The sequence below is a fragment of the Pseudopipra pipra genome, chromosome 2 (genome assembly GCF_036250125.1).
Source record: "Pseudopipra pipra isolate bDixPip1 chromosome 2, bDixPip1.hap1, whole genome shotgun sequence".
Lineage (NCBI taxonomy): Eukaryota > Metazoa > Chordata > Aves > Passeriformes > Pipridae > Pseudopipra > Pseudopipra pipra.
Genome location: NC_087550.1, coordinates 1,574,046 through 1,591,392, shown reverse-complemented (window position 1 = coordinate 1,591,392; position 17,347 = coordinate 1,574,046). Strand labels below are relative to the sequence as shown.

Sequence of the window (17,347 nt, the reverse complement as noted above, 5' to 3'; positions counted from 1 at the left end):
TAAGAAGCTGATGCCATTTCTAATTTTTATAAACAATGATTTTATCTTCTTTAATGAAGTTCTTACTGACATTAGATTGAAATCACCTGCACATTTTCACTGGTTCATCTGCTGGAAGGACGAGGCTTTGGGTGTCACTTTCTGACACCAAGATTTTTCTTTGCGGGTACACACGAATTTGTGAAAATAAAAACCTCAGCACAGGAGCACCAACAACTCATCCATCTGTAAATAAATGTACTGTTACCTAGAAGTACAGTAGTATGCCGTTCCCAACTGGGCTTGCTCCAGAATTGGACTCTAAAAAATCCCTAATCTTAGACAGGCCATCAGACAGCAATGACAAGGTTTACTGTGTGTCAAGGATGGAATTAATAGGTCTCTCAAGAGATACCTGTTTCAATATGAATTTGCCAGTTTTAGATTTCAAAAATCATTGCATGTTTTCTGCCTCACAACTGTCCAGTTGCTCTAAAGCCAAAGCTTCTTCCATTCTGAAAAGCACTTTTATTTCTCGAAACACTTCAGGAAATCAGTGAATTACAGCTTTGTAAGTTATTAAGCTTGTTTCTGACCCCAGAACACTCTTTAGTAGTTGGTACTAATAAGTGTGTTTATCACCAAAAAAGATGATGCTCTTCTAAATTCTGTGACATCTGTCCTATCAACCCTGAGCACAACATTCCCAGTACCCAGATCCATGATCACTCAGGTAGCTGAGCATGTTACTGCTCAGGCAAACACGTTATGAATTCTCAGATGATGAACTGTGCTAAGGCTGGATGTCAGAGGTGATGGAACTGATAATCCATCAGTAATTTTCTAACCACTACAACATCTCTGACCCATTGAACTAAATAAATGTATTTAATCACTGACTAGTCAACTGATCAGAAAGTGCCACGGGGTGAAATGAGTGCCTTGACAAAGAGAAGACAGGCACTACCTGAAACCACTGTGGCAACAAGCATATCTTATCTCAGCCTCTTACCCACAGAGACGGATTCAAACTGAAACCATACTACAGAAAAAAGGGGTTTTTTTATGATAAAACACAAAACTCCTCTTGTAAGATTATTCTTAAGAAAATAATTCTGGCAACATATCTCAAATTGTCTTTTCTTGTAAACAGATTAGGTCAAAACCACAAAAGACCCTCTCTGATCACTTCTGGTGAGTCATAGCCCAAATAACACATGATCCAAGCAAAGGATGCAGCTTTTCAGCACCTTTCTGGATGATGTATTCTACCTCTGGTCTGACTCCTGCCAGCTTCATGACTAAGAAGAATGGTAGACCAAAGCAAACTTTTCCTGGCACACACAAACCTGACCACATAGAAAGCAGCACTTTCCCCAGGTGCTCCCGTGGCAAATCAACGTGCCTCCCCAGCACTGGGTTATTAATGTCTCATTTTCCTGACGTTCTGTGTTGGCAGCCACGACAGAAAGCTTTGAACTTGTTTATTCACACTTGTTTAATCCTGTCTCCACACAGCACATGGCAGCCTGTGGGGCTGGGAAGATGGATGAGTGAAAGGAAGGCCGCGAGGGGTCAGGGTCGGGGGGTCTGAATCTCAATAACTCCATCACTCACTGCAGCAGCACCTCAGAGGTCACCTCAGCTGAGGAGCTTGGGATAGGCAGTGGGAAAACAGCTGGCACAACTGGACATATTGCCTCCAGGTGATGATACATATGGAGACAAGAACAAACCCTCACTTACACTGCACCTTGAGTGGGTTTCAGTCTACTTGGTCAGAAAAAGAACAAAAGGAAATAGATTTTTTTTTTTTACAAATATCTGGTAGGTATCAAGCAGCAGCATGAAGGCTGAAGAGAGGACCACTAAAAATCAGAAAAATAACATCAGTTTAGTATTTCTTCTGTAACTATTGGCATATGTATTGGATTAAGGGAAAGGAGCAAAAAGAGGGCACGATGTCATAGACTGGTTGCAGTAAACAATGGCAGTGGATGGAAATGCATTTCATGCTGCAGCTGTATTGTGCACACTGTGCACCTGACAAAGAAGCTTCTTTGAAACACAGACAGCAGAGATGACACAAACCTCTACAATGTCCCCTACTTAGGGATTTTAATGTGCATCAATGATAAATTCTAATTTTTTTAATCTTATGTTTAGAGTATATATGCATTTCATATATATATATTTCATGCATATATATAAAAAATTATAAATAAAATATATGATAGTTAAATAGGTGTATACTGTACAGATCCTAAATAATATTGCCAATACTTAATTATAATTTGAGAGCAAATAGTTAAGTTGTTAATAACTATATTGCACACTTTATCCTGTATGTTATCCTGTTCTGTATGTCACTGACAGGAACTGGATGACATGCTGAAACAAAACTCTTCCTTTCTTATACTCGTAACTTCTACTTCTTACATCCACTCCTCATCATAAACCATCCTGCAAAAGTGCAATTATTTCCAAGAGAGATGGAAATTAGTATTATTAATCTACCTTTAAACACATCTGCAGCACTGGAATAAAATTGGGAAGGGGTTTGATCCAGCAGAAACCAAGTTCTTATTTGTTCAGTAGGCAGCTGTATAACAAGAAAAGTGAAATATAAACTTAGATCTGCACAGTATATTTATAACCAGTCAAAATATATTGATGAATAGGAAAATTAGCAAGTGAATTATATAAAAAAGTCAAAGACAAGCTTTTATTCTAGCAAGAGAAAGTAAGTCCTTACAATCCGAGCAAGTTATTTGATAAGAAAATCCAAGATAAAAAAACCCAGGGTTCTGTCCCAAACTCCACATTTCCATTTCCACATTTCCACTGAAGCGTGGGCCTTCAGTGGAGGTGTCATTCAGATGAATGACACTGGTGGGGAAATATGGAAAATTCTACAGCAATTCACAGATCAAATTTTAATGGTTTGTTTTTTGTGGGATTTTTGGAGGTTGGGGGGGTGGAGGGGATAGTGGTGCTGTTTTGAGGTTTGATTTTTTTTTCAGTTGGTTGGTTTTCTTTCTGAGTTGTTTTTGTAAGATGCCAATTTCTTAAAGACAAAGCAAACTCTTTTGTTTGGATTGCTGCAACTTCTTTCCCCGTGGCCCATTTTCAGAAAAGTTTATTTCTTTTAAGTGCACCCAGGAGGGAGGGTGGTGTTTCCACACCTTCAATAAGGTTGATAGAATCAAAATTTACATAACACATATAAAATCCATTAAAAAGCCCAAAATCTGCAGTAACTAATACATTCAGAATCGGATGCTGCTCAAATAGGAGCACAATAAAAGTACAAAGAAAGTCACCTGTGTTCTTCCAGTAGGAAGAGGGAGGTAAATAAAGTGAAGAATATCCCTCATATTTTTAAGATATCATACTACCAACCAAAATATTTGGCTTCTGCCTGTGGTTCTGCAATCAGCATGATCCATGGCTTTGAACAGATGGCTCTGAAGCTCAAAGAAAACATAACTGATGTTCAGAATTGCCACCACTGGCTGTCAGACATGCCTCTCTAGCAGTGGAATTTACAGGTTTGAAAGCAGATAATTAAGCTGCTTGTACAGTAGAATAAGAATTATATATATGCTAAGGGAATTAAATTACTTGAGGAAGACATGATTTCTAGTTGCTGATTCTAAATTTGAAACATAAAAGAAATCTATAAAAGTGAGAAGACAGAGTTAGAAACAGTGTAGGTGGAACACAAAAGCAAGTACTTTCCAAAAGTAATTTCAAGTTAATTTTTTTTGCCATTTACTGTTTCGTAACAAAGATGCTTTGCTAAAAGAAGAAGCCATTCTGGCATACCTTGAAAAAGTTAAACTTGCCAGTTTGCCTCAGTAGCTTCTAATTTTTACCCAGACTGTGCTCACATATGGGCTTTGTTACCTACTTGATTTAAAAACATTCCAAATATTCTATGCTCCAAGAGAAAAGCAAAGTGCAGAGAAAGAATGGAAACTTTACTCCGTGCAGACATCTCTTTCATAAAGACAATCTTCCAGTAAAGACAACAAACATCTGTGACAGTGTTTCACCCAGATGCTTTCAACTACTCCAGGTTTTCCACTACCTGTGCCTTTTTCAGATTCTAACGAAGAAAAACAACTGGATTTCTTGAGAATTCATGATGGGAATAAGCAACTTAAATTGTTTATACTTAAGACACGTGAGCTTAAACGCTTTAAAGTGTGTAAGTTCGTGTATTCTCCTAACCAGTGTCTGTCTTTGTTACTCTCCAAGATGGACCATTGCACTAGATGGACCAACTGGGAGACCCAGTGGGTCATTATTCCACTGCCTTAGATGTAAAATAAAAGACATGATATATAAAACTACCTCAAATGTGCTGCTCTGGAGAAAACACAAGAATCCTTTCATTCTAACCACACCTAAAATTCTATTTCACATTTGTCACTGCTAAAATACAAAGTGATCATGCTATTATCTGTCAGCTTTAGGAGTTTATAACAGTCAGCAGATGGGGAACTTTTTATACCTGAAAACTTTTATACCTTTATACCTTTTTTTACATTATGACCTGAAAAATAATGCCAAAAATTAGCTGATACAGTTTCCTTTGCAGGATTGCTACTCACCTTATCTGCTTGAACTGGGGATATTCTTCCTCAGGTTCTCATGTATGGACTGGTATTTTGAGACTATAACAGAAAGAAACTATTTCCTTCCCACAAGCATCATTCCTATGGCTTAGCCTTGCTGAGTTGGTATTTTCTTCATAGGCCAACAGAAACTTGTTTCCTTCCCATTTATTTCACCAAATGATTTTACATAACAGGTGAGCAGGCTTGAGACCAATCAGTAGAAACAAAGTCCTCCAGCAAGATGCAGGTGGTTTAAAAAATTACCAATTTTGAACACCAAGGCCACCACCTCCTTTGGCATGCCAAGATTAGGCAACAAGCCCAGCAGGACCCAACAGAAGGATCACATTAAACATGAAGAATGGAATGATATTGAAGACTAGCACAGGAGACACTCATTGAAGTGCAATAGAAAGTGCAAGCTCGTTTGCTTTCAAACTGATCACTGGAAAGTTTACTGCAAAGTAAAGCTCATCTGTTACAGGTCACAAAGGAAGATCTGCATCTGATCACTCCAGAATTACTGTGAGCTACCAAATGCTTAAAAAGTTACCCATGATCACATGAGTGACTGATAAGGAACAGTGAAGGTAGTTATTATATTAGTTCACAATGCCCAGCATGCAAGTCTTGAAATATTATTGTATATATGCTAAGGGAATTAAACTACTTGTGGAACACATGATTTCTACTTGCTGATTCTAAACTGGAAACATAAAATGCAATCTACCCACTCATGTCTCAAAAAATGTGTGCAGAGATGAGAAGTGACACCACTGTAGTCTATAAATACCAAGGAGAGAAAACAACTAAAGAAAAAAACCAGATCATAGAATCATCAAATGGTTTGAGTTGGAAGGGACTTTTTAAAGGTCACCTAGTCCAACTCCCCTGCCATAAGCAGGGGCATCTTCACCTAGACCAGGCTGCTCAGAGCCCCATCCAACCTGATCTGGAATGTTTCCACTACCTGGAAACTACCTAGGCATCCACTACCTAGCTCTGAGCAGCCTGTTCCAGTGTTTCACCATTTCCATAGTTAAAAACCTTCCTTATATATACTCTTAAGTGACCCTCCTCCAGCTTAAAACCATTACCACTTGTCCTATCACAGCAGGCCCTGCTAAAAATGTTGTCCCCATCTTCTTTACAAGTCACCTTCAAGTACTGAAAGGTCACTATAAGATCTCACCAGAGACATCTCCTCTCCAGGTTGAATAATCCCAGTTCTCTCAGCCTTTCCTCATAGGACAGGTGACCCAAAATCACAAGAACTAGCATAAATCAAGCATGTTTCTGTTTACACTGGGAAACATGAAAATTATTTTTCTCACCATTGGAATACGTAAGTTCCACGACAGGCTTTCAACAGGAACAGGGAATAATGTGAGTGAGCTGGAGGATGAAGGGAAAGGCAATCAAACTGCCTTTCAAAGTGCAGCTTGAAATGTTTCTGAATGGAATTACAAAATACAGCTCTATAGAATACAGGAACTCAGAGATCCAGCACTCCCAGTTCTTCCCATCACCACGTCCCTTTGTACAGTGGCAAAGAGATCCATGAGACAGCAGAATGGGACTGTGCATGCCTCCCTCCTCTAGCCCAAGGAAGCAATTGCCCAAGCATCAGTATATATTCACATCACTGCCACTTCAAAAATTCAAGCAAGAGGAGTGGAACAAAACCACCGCTTTGTTTCCCACATAAACTCCGTATATTAGAAACTTATTCAAAATATAATATCTGTGGGAGCATTTGAAGTGGAACTATCACCAAAACCACAATTAAACTTGAGTCCTCTAAGAACAGGAAGGAGGGAAGTACATATCTGAACAAAGAAAGGGAAAATAAATGAAGGATAAGGTTTTGGTGTCTTCAAACAAATATAATTATCAGAATAAAAACATCTATCAATATGTATATAGATGTGTATGTGTAAAACATCCACCAATCTCACCATAATAATTACTTTTAATTACCATACTAATGAACTTAGTTAGAATTGAGATCATGCAAAGTTTGCAAAGGAATGGTCTGAAGCATTGCTTAAAATGAGTACTTTTTTAAACCTATCTGACATTGCAGAATAGTACAACATGAGTGAAGCACATACCAATAGCTAATATTTCATTTAATTCAGATAGTGCTCATAGGCTCCTGAGCAAACGGAACAGAGCTGCAAAAATGCAATGTTATCTTGTTTTCCTTCATTTCCCATAGGAACTAAAAATCAGAGAAATGTCAACCAAAAAACAAAAGATCAGTACCTGCTGATGTGCACAGCAACAGATCAGCCAGTAGCTGATTTCTTTAAAAGTTTCTGTGAAGTCACCAGTAATTCCTTAGCTGTCAACATTTTACCAGGTAGAGCATTCGAAGTTATATAAACAGAAGGATTAGATTTTAAAAAATAAAATCAAATTAAAGGAAAGGGGAAGAAGGAAGCTGATCAAAATCAAACGAGGACATGCACAAGAACTTACCAGAAGCAGAATCAGATCAAGCACACTGCAAATAGCTTCTAAAAATGTAACACAAAGTTCCTTTCAGGCGGGGAAAAAGGGTGGATTCTGGGCAGAAGAATTCAAGGGATAAATCAAACAACTTCTCTAACCATTTCTAGAAGTGAGAAGTATTTCTACTGCAGGAATGCTGGGCATGACAGTAGGCTGTGTGACTACACAGTGCCCAAGAGCACATGGCAAAGACACACTCACCTGTTCTGAAGGATAAATTCACACAGAGCAAGCAACTTCCCGCTGGTAAGGAAATTTTTCACCAGGCACATGTAACCAGCTGAGCTTAAGTGCTCACAACAAACCCTCTTCTGATAACCAAGCCTGCTTGTTTTGTGTGAACATACCTATCTTTCTTTAGAGTTCACTCTGCTGGGAACCTCTACCCCAAAAAATATCTATTATAGGATGACCAGAGTATGAAAAGAGCAAGAAAAAGACAATGGAGAACAAGAACAAGGTCTTGAGAAAGCTACAGGCATTATACAGCTTGATATTATGACTGAGAGAATTTTAAACATCTTTGGATCTACCTAAAATGTGAGGAGCCACTTTTAGCCTTGGAAACTTTTAAATCTGCATGTTCAGGTGGAGTTCAAAGGCTAAGAAATGAAGATGCAACAATGCAGTGACTTGTGTAAAGCTCAGTGGAGGATGCTGGGAAGTACTGCTTCTGTCCACATGGAGAAAGCATCAATGCTGAAGCACAAACTTGAATGGTTTGTGAGAAATGTGCTAGGAACAGGAGATACAGTTTAGTTCATCCTGATGAAAAGCATCTCTACACTGCAGAAATTCTAGTTCACTCTGGCTATTGGTACAAAAAAAATCACACCCTCTCAAATTTCTAGATTTCTTATCCTAGGTGAATTCAGAAGAAATTAAACCACATACTCAGCTAAAATCTAGACTAATAAAGTAAATAATCAGAACAACTTTTTTTTGGCTCAAAAGGAAACTTTGCAATGAGATGTCAAGTCAGGTTTTGATTTATCTGATGTGTCTTCACTAACATACACTTATTAACCTCTCTAATTTCTAATAAAATTAACCGTAAGAATTAAATTGTCCTATATAAAAATGCCATATTATGTAATGTTTTCTACATTCCCAATGGCTTCATCCCAATCCACAGAAAAACCCACAGAAATTGCTTATTGCAAGCTTCAGAAGTACAGAGAAATTTTCAAGTGTTCCCACCAGCTCATGAAATCTGCCTTTTTCCATACTATCTAATCAGCTACAATTCTATTTGTTTTCTTCTGTGAGGGGAATTTCATTTTTGTTAAGCATGCTGTGATAATAACCATGGTTTGTTAAATTTCTACTTAGAGAAATGCAGAGTAAGAAAAAGCATGATCTTTTCAATGTCCTGATATTGCTCATAGACCAGACCACAGTCTGCAGCATTCCAATTTCTACAATAATCACTTTTGTCTTGATGAGAGGGAAGGAGTGCCAGCTCAGACAGAGAGCTCTTCACACTCTGTTTAGAAGGATGAGAGAGAGAGAGGTGTAAGGAAAGGAACAGGACATACTTTTCATGTGTGAAAGTAACTCCAAGGCAAATCAGACTTTGAAATTACCAGTAACAAAAATAATAACAATTTCACTATTTAAGTCATACATCGAACAGAAACTAGACAAAAAAATCGTCCACCCATTTTAGTCACATATCCAGTGAAAAAAGAGCACAGTGTATCTCAAATTAAATTAATAACTCCCATTCTTATGAACATACTGCAGCCTTTTGCACATGCTGCAGCAAACAGTCATTAGCATTATGATACAGATGTGATTGCACAGCATATATTTTATACCTCTCAGCCTTCATTCACTGAACATTAAAACATATCTTGTTTATTTGCAAAATTACTGCCTCCCATGTTTAAGATCTGGCTTATGCTTGCTTTGCAATACACCTATGACTCTTCACACTAAACTCTGTGTACTACTATAACCTCTCTTGTTACAGATAAAAACATAATTCAGTTTTGAATCTAACATAAGCAGGATCATTATGTTTGGAGAGTGTTCCAAAGCCTGCTATTCAAGCAATCTTTGGCATATAAATAATGCAAGACCTCTTCTTTCTCCAAATGACTTCAGTTCAAGCACAGGCTCAGAAAGATGGAAGCCCAAATTTATACTGCCATTACAAAATTCAATCTATTTCTGGTTCTCCAATTGAATTATGACTCAGAGCCTTCCACTGCTTTCTGCTTTCACCAACCCACATACTCCTCGCCTCTGCCAACCCATGCAGAAAAGAATCCTATTTGTGAATATTCCTGAGTTTTATTAGTATATTGAAATGGCAGCAAATCCCAGCTAATCTGAAAAGCCTTATGTTTTCTTTTAAAGGGAAGTAAGGTAGAAAATGTGTCTTCTCCCTCCCCCACTGACCTCTGAACCACAACCTCCTTGCCACTAAAGCGTTCAACACCTCATTTAATCTCTCCTCGCTGCACTGGCCCGGCACCGCAAAAGGAAAAGGGAAAAAAAAAAAAATAATCTGGGGACTTCATCAATTTTTCATGAATTTTCATTTAGGCCAGAGCCCCCTCTAACAGTGGTCGATAGATCAAGCTGCTGTCACATATTTCACACCTGGGGCTCCAGCTGCTCTCCCCGGGGGCCACCACTGACTCAGGGCGGGACCCTCCCGCTCCTCCTCTCGCTCGCTCGTGGTGCCCCATATACATCATTTTATTATTATTAGATATAATATACAATTATATATATAATAATTATATATAATAATTATATATAATAATTATATATAATAATTATATATAATAATTATATATAATATATAATATTATTATATTATATTATATATATTATATATATTATATGATAATATATGATATATATTATATAATATATATATTATAATAGTAGACTATTTCAAGTCTACTTCGCCTTCTGAAAACCTCCCAAGAAAATCTGAACATCAACATATTCCTAATAATGGTTGGGAATTATGAGGAATAATAACCCTTTTCAATTTCCATTAAATAACTCTAACAGACAAAAAAAAAAAAAAGATGTTTTACTCTTCTGAATACATTTATTCATAGATGCTTTAGGACTAAAACATTTATTTTTAATGATTTAACCATAAACCAGAAACACTACATGAGAAATTGCCACATGCACATCAGAAGACTGGGTTTGCTGCTGGCAATAGCATTATTTTTTGCCCTTTTGAGGAGGCTCCTACTGAAAAAGTAATCTGCTCAAAGCACACTATGAATTAATGCATTGAAAGAACTAAATAGAATAAGTCATATCAGAGAATTACATATCAATCCTAAATTGTGCCTTCAAATACCAACTTTTTCTTCTAAATACCAACTATTTCTTCTTAAATGTCTTCTGGAATAAGGACTTCCCAAATTGAAGGCAAAAAAATTCTAAAAGCACATTCTATATATTAATGAAGCTTTTTAAGTAACTTTCCAGATTGCAATTCTTTTCAGTTTCACTGGCACAGACAAATTCTTCTGAGGATACACATCAGCACAAAAGCATCTGCCCTGGACTATATGAACATGCTCTGAACAGACAGGGATTTAAAAGCCTATGCCATGCCTTGGTACCTAAATTCATCAGGTTTGGAAAGGTGTTAACTGCTACTCAATCAAAAGGAGCTTAGGGATTTCAGCAACTTGCAAAAACTCACTCCAAAAAAAACAATGGGCAAAATTATTGCATTCAACACAGGTCACACTCTGCTCTGAATCACTGTGTGTCCCAGCTGAATGTCACTTCTGTATTTCACATAACTATGGATATGTCAGAAGACTTTCAGTCCCACTGCTTTAGTGGCAGGTGTCATGCAGGGGGTAAAAAAAAAAAAAAAAAAAAGGAAATAGAAGGATATTAAGCACAATAACACTGTTTGTCACCTTAATGCATAAGCATGAACACATCTAACAGACACATAAACCCAATAAATATTTCTTCATAAATCATTCAAAAGTTGTTATTGGCAACTGACAATTTATTAAACAAAGTAAAACAATTACAGATTCTCTCTCTAAAACAGCAGACTCAAGTATTTTAAACCTGTAAAAAGCTGCAGTTTGTCTCTAATGGCACAATTTCAGGCCACCTACAGTCAGATAATAATCCAGAACCCTGTTGTCAGCAAAAGACAACCATCTTTTTTTTCCCCTGGTGATGAAAACAGCTTGGCCTAGTGTGGAAAGCACAGTTTTCAGCACCATGACAGACAGCACAAGTCAGAGCCATCCTCCCATGGACCAGGACTGCAGGATCCAGGCAACTCAACAGTTTCCAGCAGCAGCTGAGAACAGGTGACTGGGGACTCTCTGCTGACAACAGCCTGTCAGCAGCAACTCATTCCCTGAGCGTGCAAATGGGTCGCTGCAGACTTGCCCAGCCTTTGCAGCCCAGAAATGCTGACATGAGAAAAACAAATAAGAGCCTTAAAATAACTCTTCTCTGAAAGTCAGCTGAAAATCTGATTTAGAACCAGAATTGTATTACAAAGCATCTCAAAACCAAGGGAAAAGAGGTGTAGTTTTGCTATCATCCTCCAAAGGACACCTTCAATACATGCCAAGTACTGTGACGTGCTTTAAAGCCAGTGAGCAAAAACCACAGCAGAATCTCTAAAATTAAGTGAACAAGCAATGTATATATTATTTACATTTTTCTCCTTTGATGAAGACCCTGCTGTAATTGCAGCTACAGTATGGCCCAAGGAAAGATAAAGCACTGCTGAAGTGAAAAAGGAGAGCCTACTTTAGCCTGCTAAACCATTTAATTGGGGGATTCAGACAGTTAAATCTCAAACCTATGAAAACAGTAAAACAATAACGTTGCTACTGCAAAAACCTCAGCTACGGTTTCACATCTCAGGTTTCACGTTCATGTTGATCCTGCCCTAAAATGAAGCACAGCTTTATTATATTTAAAGTTTTCTCCTGTCTCCCACACCGTTCATGCATGACCTGCCACCAGCTACAGTTGTTAGACAAACTCCAGAGAGCACGGATGTTGTAACAAGAGCCTCTCAGCAGGCAGTGAAAAAGGGATCAGTGAAAACTGACAGGATACAGAGCACATTTACATTTCAGAATAATCGGGTGCCTTAATTTGATGACTCAAAGTACAACTGGAACAATCCTCTGAACTTCGGCTGGAGATTTCTGAATCTCAACAGGATTACAATAAAGATTTCAAGTGTTTATGCCTCTCTCCTAGGATTTCTCAACAGACAGTTAAAACTCATGCACAAAGTCACAGATAATCCAGTAATTTTATCTGGTCATACTCACCCAGATTTCAGCCTTCCTTAAACTGATCTTCTCCTCAGTTCCTAAATACCTACAAAACTGAATAACTTTCTGTGATGCCTTTAATTGGCACATTTACTTGTGCTTTGATGGTGTGCCAAAACTGTTTTCCTTTTTTGACACAGTTCTGAATCTAGGCTACAACAGGTGAAAAGCAGTGTAAAGGTCTGTTCTACTTGTCTTATTCCACTATTTAAATATTTAAAATATGGCATTTTCTGCAATTTCTGAGAAAACTGAAGCCTCAAGATCAAACCACATTAGCTACAGAAGTCTGCAGATGGCATCAGGAATAAAGATTTCTCTTCTGTACTTCCCCCCTTTAAAAAACATACTGTCTAGTGTGTACTTAAATCCATTCTTTATCAACTAAGCAAAACAAGTTTGTGCTAAAGCCCTACTTCAAACTTATCTCAGTGAAACCACTGTCAGATGAAGAGCTGTGGGAGGAAAAAAAAGTAAGTCCAGCAAGAGGAGAGCATTCATAAATCTACTAAAACACACTTCTATGTGAAGATACACATTCTAAATAAAAAGATCAGTGTTTATTCAACCTATATAACTAAGCAGCAAAAAAAACACGTGCAACTCATTGTATTTTATGTCTGATGAGTTTGTTTTCTGTGTGAATGATAATGAACATGTCTGCTAACTCTACTGGAAGCAGAGCATGCAGGCCAGGTGGTCTCTGAAAGAGCCATGTCGACTTCTCTGTTGAGACAAAGGGAATCGATAAAGACTAGGGCTGCTCTGGATGATATGAGAAATGGCCAACAATTTCACTTGCCATGGACATAATGAATGAGGCCTGGATCAAGTTCATGATAGAGGAGCATATATTGAGGTTTCCAGCAGTACAGAACATGAGTCACCAAGAAGCTGTCTGCTTCTGCTGAGGTAACAGATGATGAGATAAAGAGAAACAGACAGTGCACCTTAGATTAAATGATAGGTATTTTTCCACATTAGTTCCAGTATAACCAGCTTTAGGCATAATTTAAAAATTAGATTATTCTTCAGAGGAAAATTATCCTTTGTCCACGTTTGTGCCAATCATGTTTACACACCAGCTAGAACCTCATTTCAGTATAAATCACTTCTTCTGTACAGTCACTGCTACCGAATAAACAGATGTAAAAATGCCTTGACTAAAAGAGCTGCAGCTACTCGCAGCAGCTCATATTTATCCACATTTCTTACCTCCCAGGATGCTGGGCGACAGAATAACAGCAACTCTGAAGCCTTACCCAATGCTAATGGTACAAAACTACTCACATGCCACTTCCAGAGACGCGTTGCGGCTCACGGCCTCTCCCAGGTAGTTCCTCGCCACGCAGACGTAACTTCCTTCGTCGGGTTTGCTCCTGCGCCCGTGCACGATGCGCAGGAAGAACAGAGAGCCGCTGGGCAGCAGCATGCGGTGGGAGCGAGGGTCGTCCTTGTCCGTCTCCACCCGCTCCCCATCCTTGTACCACTCGATGGTGGGGGTGGGCCGGCCCTCAGCTTTGCAGTTCAGAGTTGTTGGCTCTCCTTTGGACACTATCACGTCTGAAGGGTGCTCGACGATCCGGGGCGGAAAGTCCTCCTGGCGGAGACGGGATCCTGGAGAAAAAGGAAAAGGAGAGAGGAAGGAGAGAACAGTTTATTTTAACACAAGTTGCTCTTTTAAGGTCATAAAGTTTTCCCCCCCCTCAAAAAATAACAATAAAATATGAAAACCTGTACACACCTGATATTGTTTTGTCTGCTATCAGAGACTATCAGATATTTTAAACCTAAAAACCCAAACTGGACTACAGATACACAGCTCTAAGGCATGTTCAAATCCGTACCAGGCTTAAAGGAGGATCTCTTACACATAATGCATGACAATCTTTTTCTTGTTACAATAATCTTTCTTGTTTCAATAATCTTTCTATTTACATTTATTTCTAGACTGCTGTGTGCTTTCAGAATCATGGCTGCTGCTCTCCCATCCTTTCATCTGCCAGATTCAATAGAAGGACATCCAAACCCAATGCATCTTACCACCCATTGGTTAACAGTTCTTTATAGTATTTTATGTATGCTTTGTATCCCTTTTCCACAAACAGTTCAGATATGGAAACAGAAGGAAAAAAAGAAAATCCCTATACAGATATCTGGAATGTCAGCTCACTTTAGAAATTTTCAGTGGATCGCATGCATATACACACACACAGGCAGAGAATCACAGAATGGCCTGGGTTGGAAGGGACCTGAAAAATCATTTAGTTCCAACACCTCTGCCATGGACAGGAACACTTTTCTTTAGACCAGGATGCTCAGAACTCCATCCAACCTGGCCTGGAACACTTCAGCATTAGTTGTACAGACACAGTCCACCACTGCACATTAGACTACATCAGCCTGACAACTGGCATTTCTGCAAGAAACACATCACAGCAGTTCATGCTTCTTCATTGGGTCTCAAAAATGAAGTAATCTTTTCTAGCATGGATCCTGAAAAAAGTCCCTTGAGTGGAGCTGCCACGTTAGTACAACTGGTCTGCACTTCCTAATTACAAGGTAGGTCAGCTTCTGCAGGTTAGTGAAACGTTTGTTTCAATTTTCTGATCAGCGGTTTTGCCAAGTCCTAGAAAACCCATTTAACATCAGTGTCTTAATTATATTCTAGGTACTACAAACTTCAAAACATTGTCAAGGCCTCATTTACTCCACAAGTTATGAGGAAAGGCATAAGGATCCATTCTACAGTGAATCCACCCTTGGACTTTTACTAACACTGAGGTCATTAAACCAAGGCTTGCCACAGCAGTAAGTGTTACACCACTGCTGCACAAATGGGCTTTTTCAGTGGCTTCCCAAGTCTGTTACCAGGATAGCAAAGGAATCCATAATCCATACTACTGTTATATGAAAAAAAAAACTAAGCACAGATTAATTTATGGTACATTTAGCAATGAAAGATATTTTTTTTTCTTGTCAACAGAAGGGAGAATAAAAGACATTTAAAATCTAGAAGGAGAATTTTCAGGTGATCATCTCTAGTCCATAACACCACAAACAACACTGAAAAAGGCTGAAGTCACCATTAAAGATGAACACCTGACAGTACATGGGACTAAAAAGCTGGCTTAACACATTGACTAGAGACATTTGTATTTATAAACTCTCCACACAAGTTTACCAATTTAATTCATTGCTTATTCTCAAAAAGCCAACAAAATCCCACTAGCTGTGTTAAAAAGTTCCTACAAAGAGTATCAGGAAGAAAGGGAGAGCTGAGGTTTTCCTGAGACATGAGAGAGACTTAAGTCAAAGAAGAGAACAGATACAACTGATTTTGATAAATGGTTAGCAGAGGGCAATCAAATGAGCAGCACAAAATCCAAAATGCAAATCCAAACTATTAGTCTTCTTGTACACCAAGGTTTGTTGCGAGCTTTCAAAACTCCTAGTACTACATTCAATACAGAATTACAAGCCATGTTCAAACCTTTCAAAAGGGCTTTCACCCTTAAAAAGTGAAATCTTTTATCTTATAGAGCCTCATTCAAAACTGCTCCTCAGGTCACAGTAGGGCTAATTCTTCCCCCTCAGTACTGATGTTTATCACAGAACTCATGTTTACCTCACTCTCCCCTGTTTAAGCCATTTGTGCACAAGAGAGGGTTGAGATGTGAGCAGCAGAGACCATGCCAATCAGCAAGCAGAAAGGCTCAGGAGGTGTTCTGAGGGGGCTCATACCAGACATTCCTGTGATGGCTGGGTGTACCTTCAGCTATCCAGGAAGGAATTCCCTTCACCCTGCACTTAAGAGGGGGGAAGAAAAACACACACAAGATAGATCATAGAGCACAGCAAAGCCCCTCCTTCCACATGGAACAGAGCACCAACAGCTATTCCTGAGGGATATGCTGATTTAGAACAAACAAGGGAAATCAAAAACTTGATCAAAAAATTGATTTCATTGCCTGTCTCTAAACACTTTCTATGGGCCAGAAAGAAACAGCCCCAAATGGTGTTTTCCTAGTTTTGATTCTTTCAATATGGCTTTCACCAGTACTTTTAGGAATACAACCTTATTTAGAAGGAACAGGAAAATTATTAACCCCATGAGCTGTCTGGGCAGAAGATACTTTTGCTTTTACTGCAAAGCAAGATGGAACCATGATTTTCTTGAGCTAGGTAGTTCTGTTCAAACAGGTAGCAATCCTGGGCAACTTCCTTCTCCATTCCTCCCTCAAGGATTCTCAGTCCAGGCGTATCTCATGCACACAGAGTGCATGAGAGTAACCCCTGAGTTTAAGAGTCCTCAAGAAGTCTTTACTAGGATGGACTGCATTGACTTCAAATGAGGCATTACATGCTGTTGGGCAAAACAAAAAATCCTGCAATAACAGGATTGTTAGAGCGAGTCCAGAGTAGGCCACCAATAGAGGGATGGAGCACCTCTCCTACAAGGAAAGGGCTGAGAGAATTGGTTTTGTTCAGCCTGGAAAAGAGAAGGCTTTGGGATGACCTAATTGCAGCCCTCCAGTACCTGAAGGGAACCTATGGGAAAGACAGAGAGGGACTTTTTATAAGAGCACGTAGTGACAGGACAAGAGTAAGTGACTTCCAACTGAGAGTGGGTTTAGATTAGATATGAAGAAATTCTTCACTGTGAGGGTGGTGAGGCACTGAAAGGTTGCCCAGAGAAGTTGTGGATGCCCCATCACTGTAAGTGTTCCAGGCCAGGTTGGATGGGGCTCTGAGCAACCTGTTGCAGTGGAAGGTGGTCCTGCCCAAGGCAGGAGGGTTGTAACAAGATGATCTTTAAAGTCTTTTCTAATCCAAACAATTCTGTGATTCTATCACAGCTAACTGAAAACTGCCATGGAGCTGCACCTGTGCAAAGGGGAGCACTAACAC

General features: G+C 38.9%; 1 protein-coding gene across 5 annotated transcripts in view; it reads right to left on the bottom strand.

Moving 5' to 3' along the window:
- The window catches only part of ROBO2 (roundabout guidance receptor 2), a 1,041,091-nt gene that overhangs the window by 387,758 nt on the left and 635,986 nt on the right, over positions 1-17,347 (bottom strand). For all 5 annotated transcript variants that reach the window (XM_064642976.1, XM_064642985.1, XM_064642994.1 and 2 more), the window contains one exon: positions 13,727-14,053. In XM_064642976.1, coding sequence (XP_064499046.1) covers positions 13,727-14,053 — 327 coding nt within the window. The remainder of the gene's footprint in view (positions 1-13,726; positions 14,054-17,347) is intronic.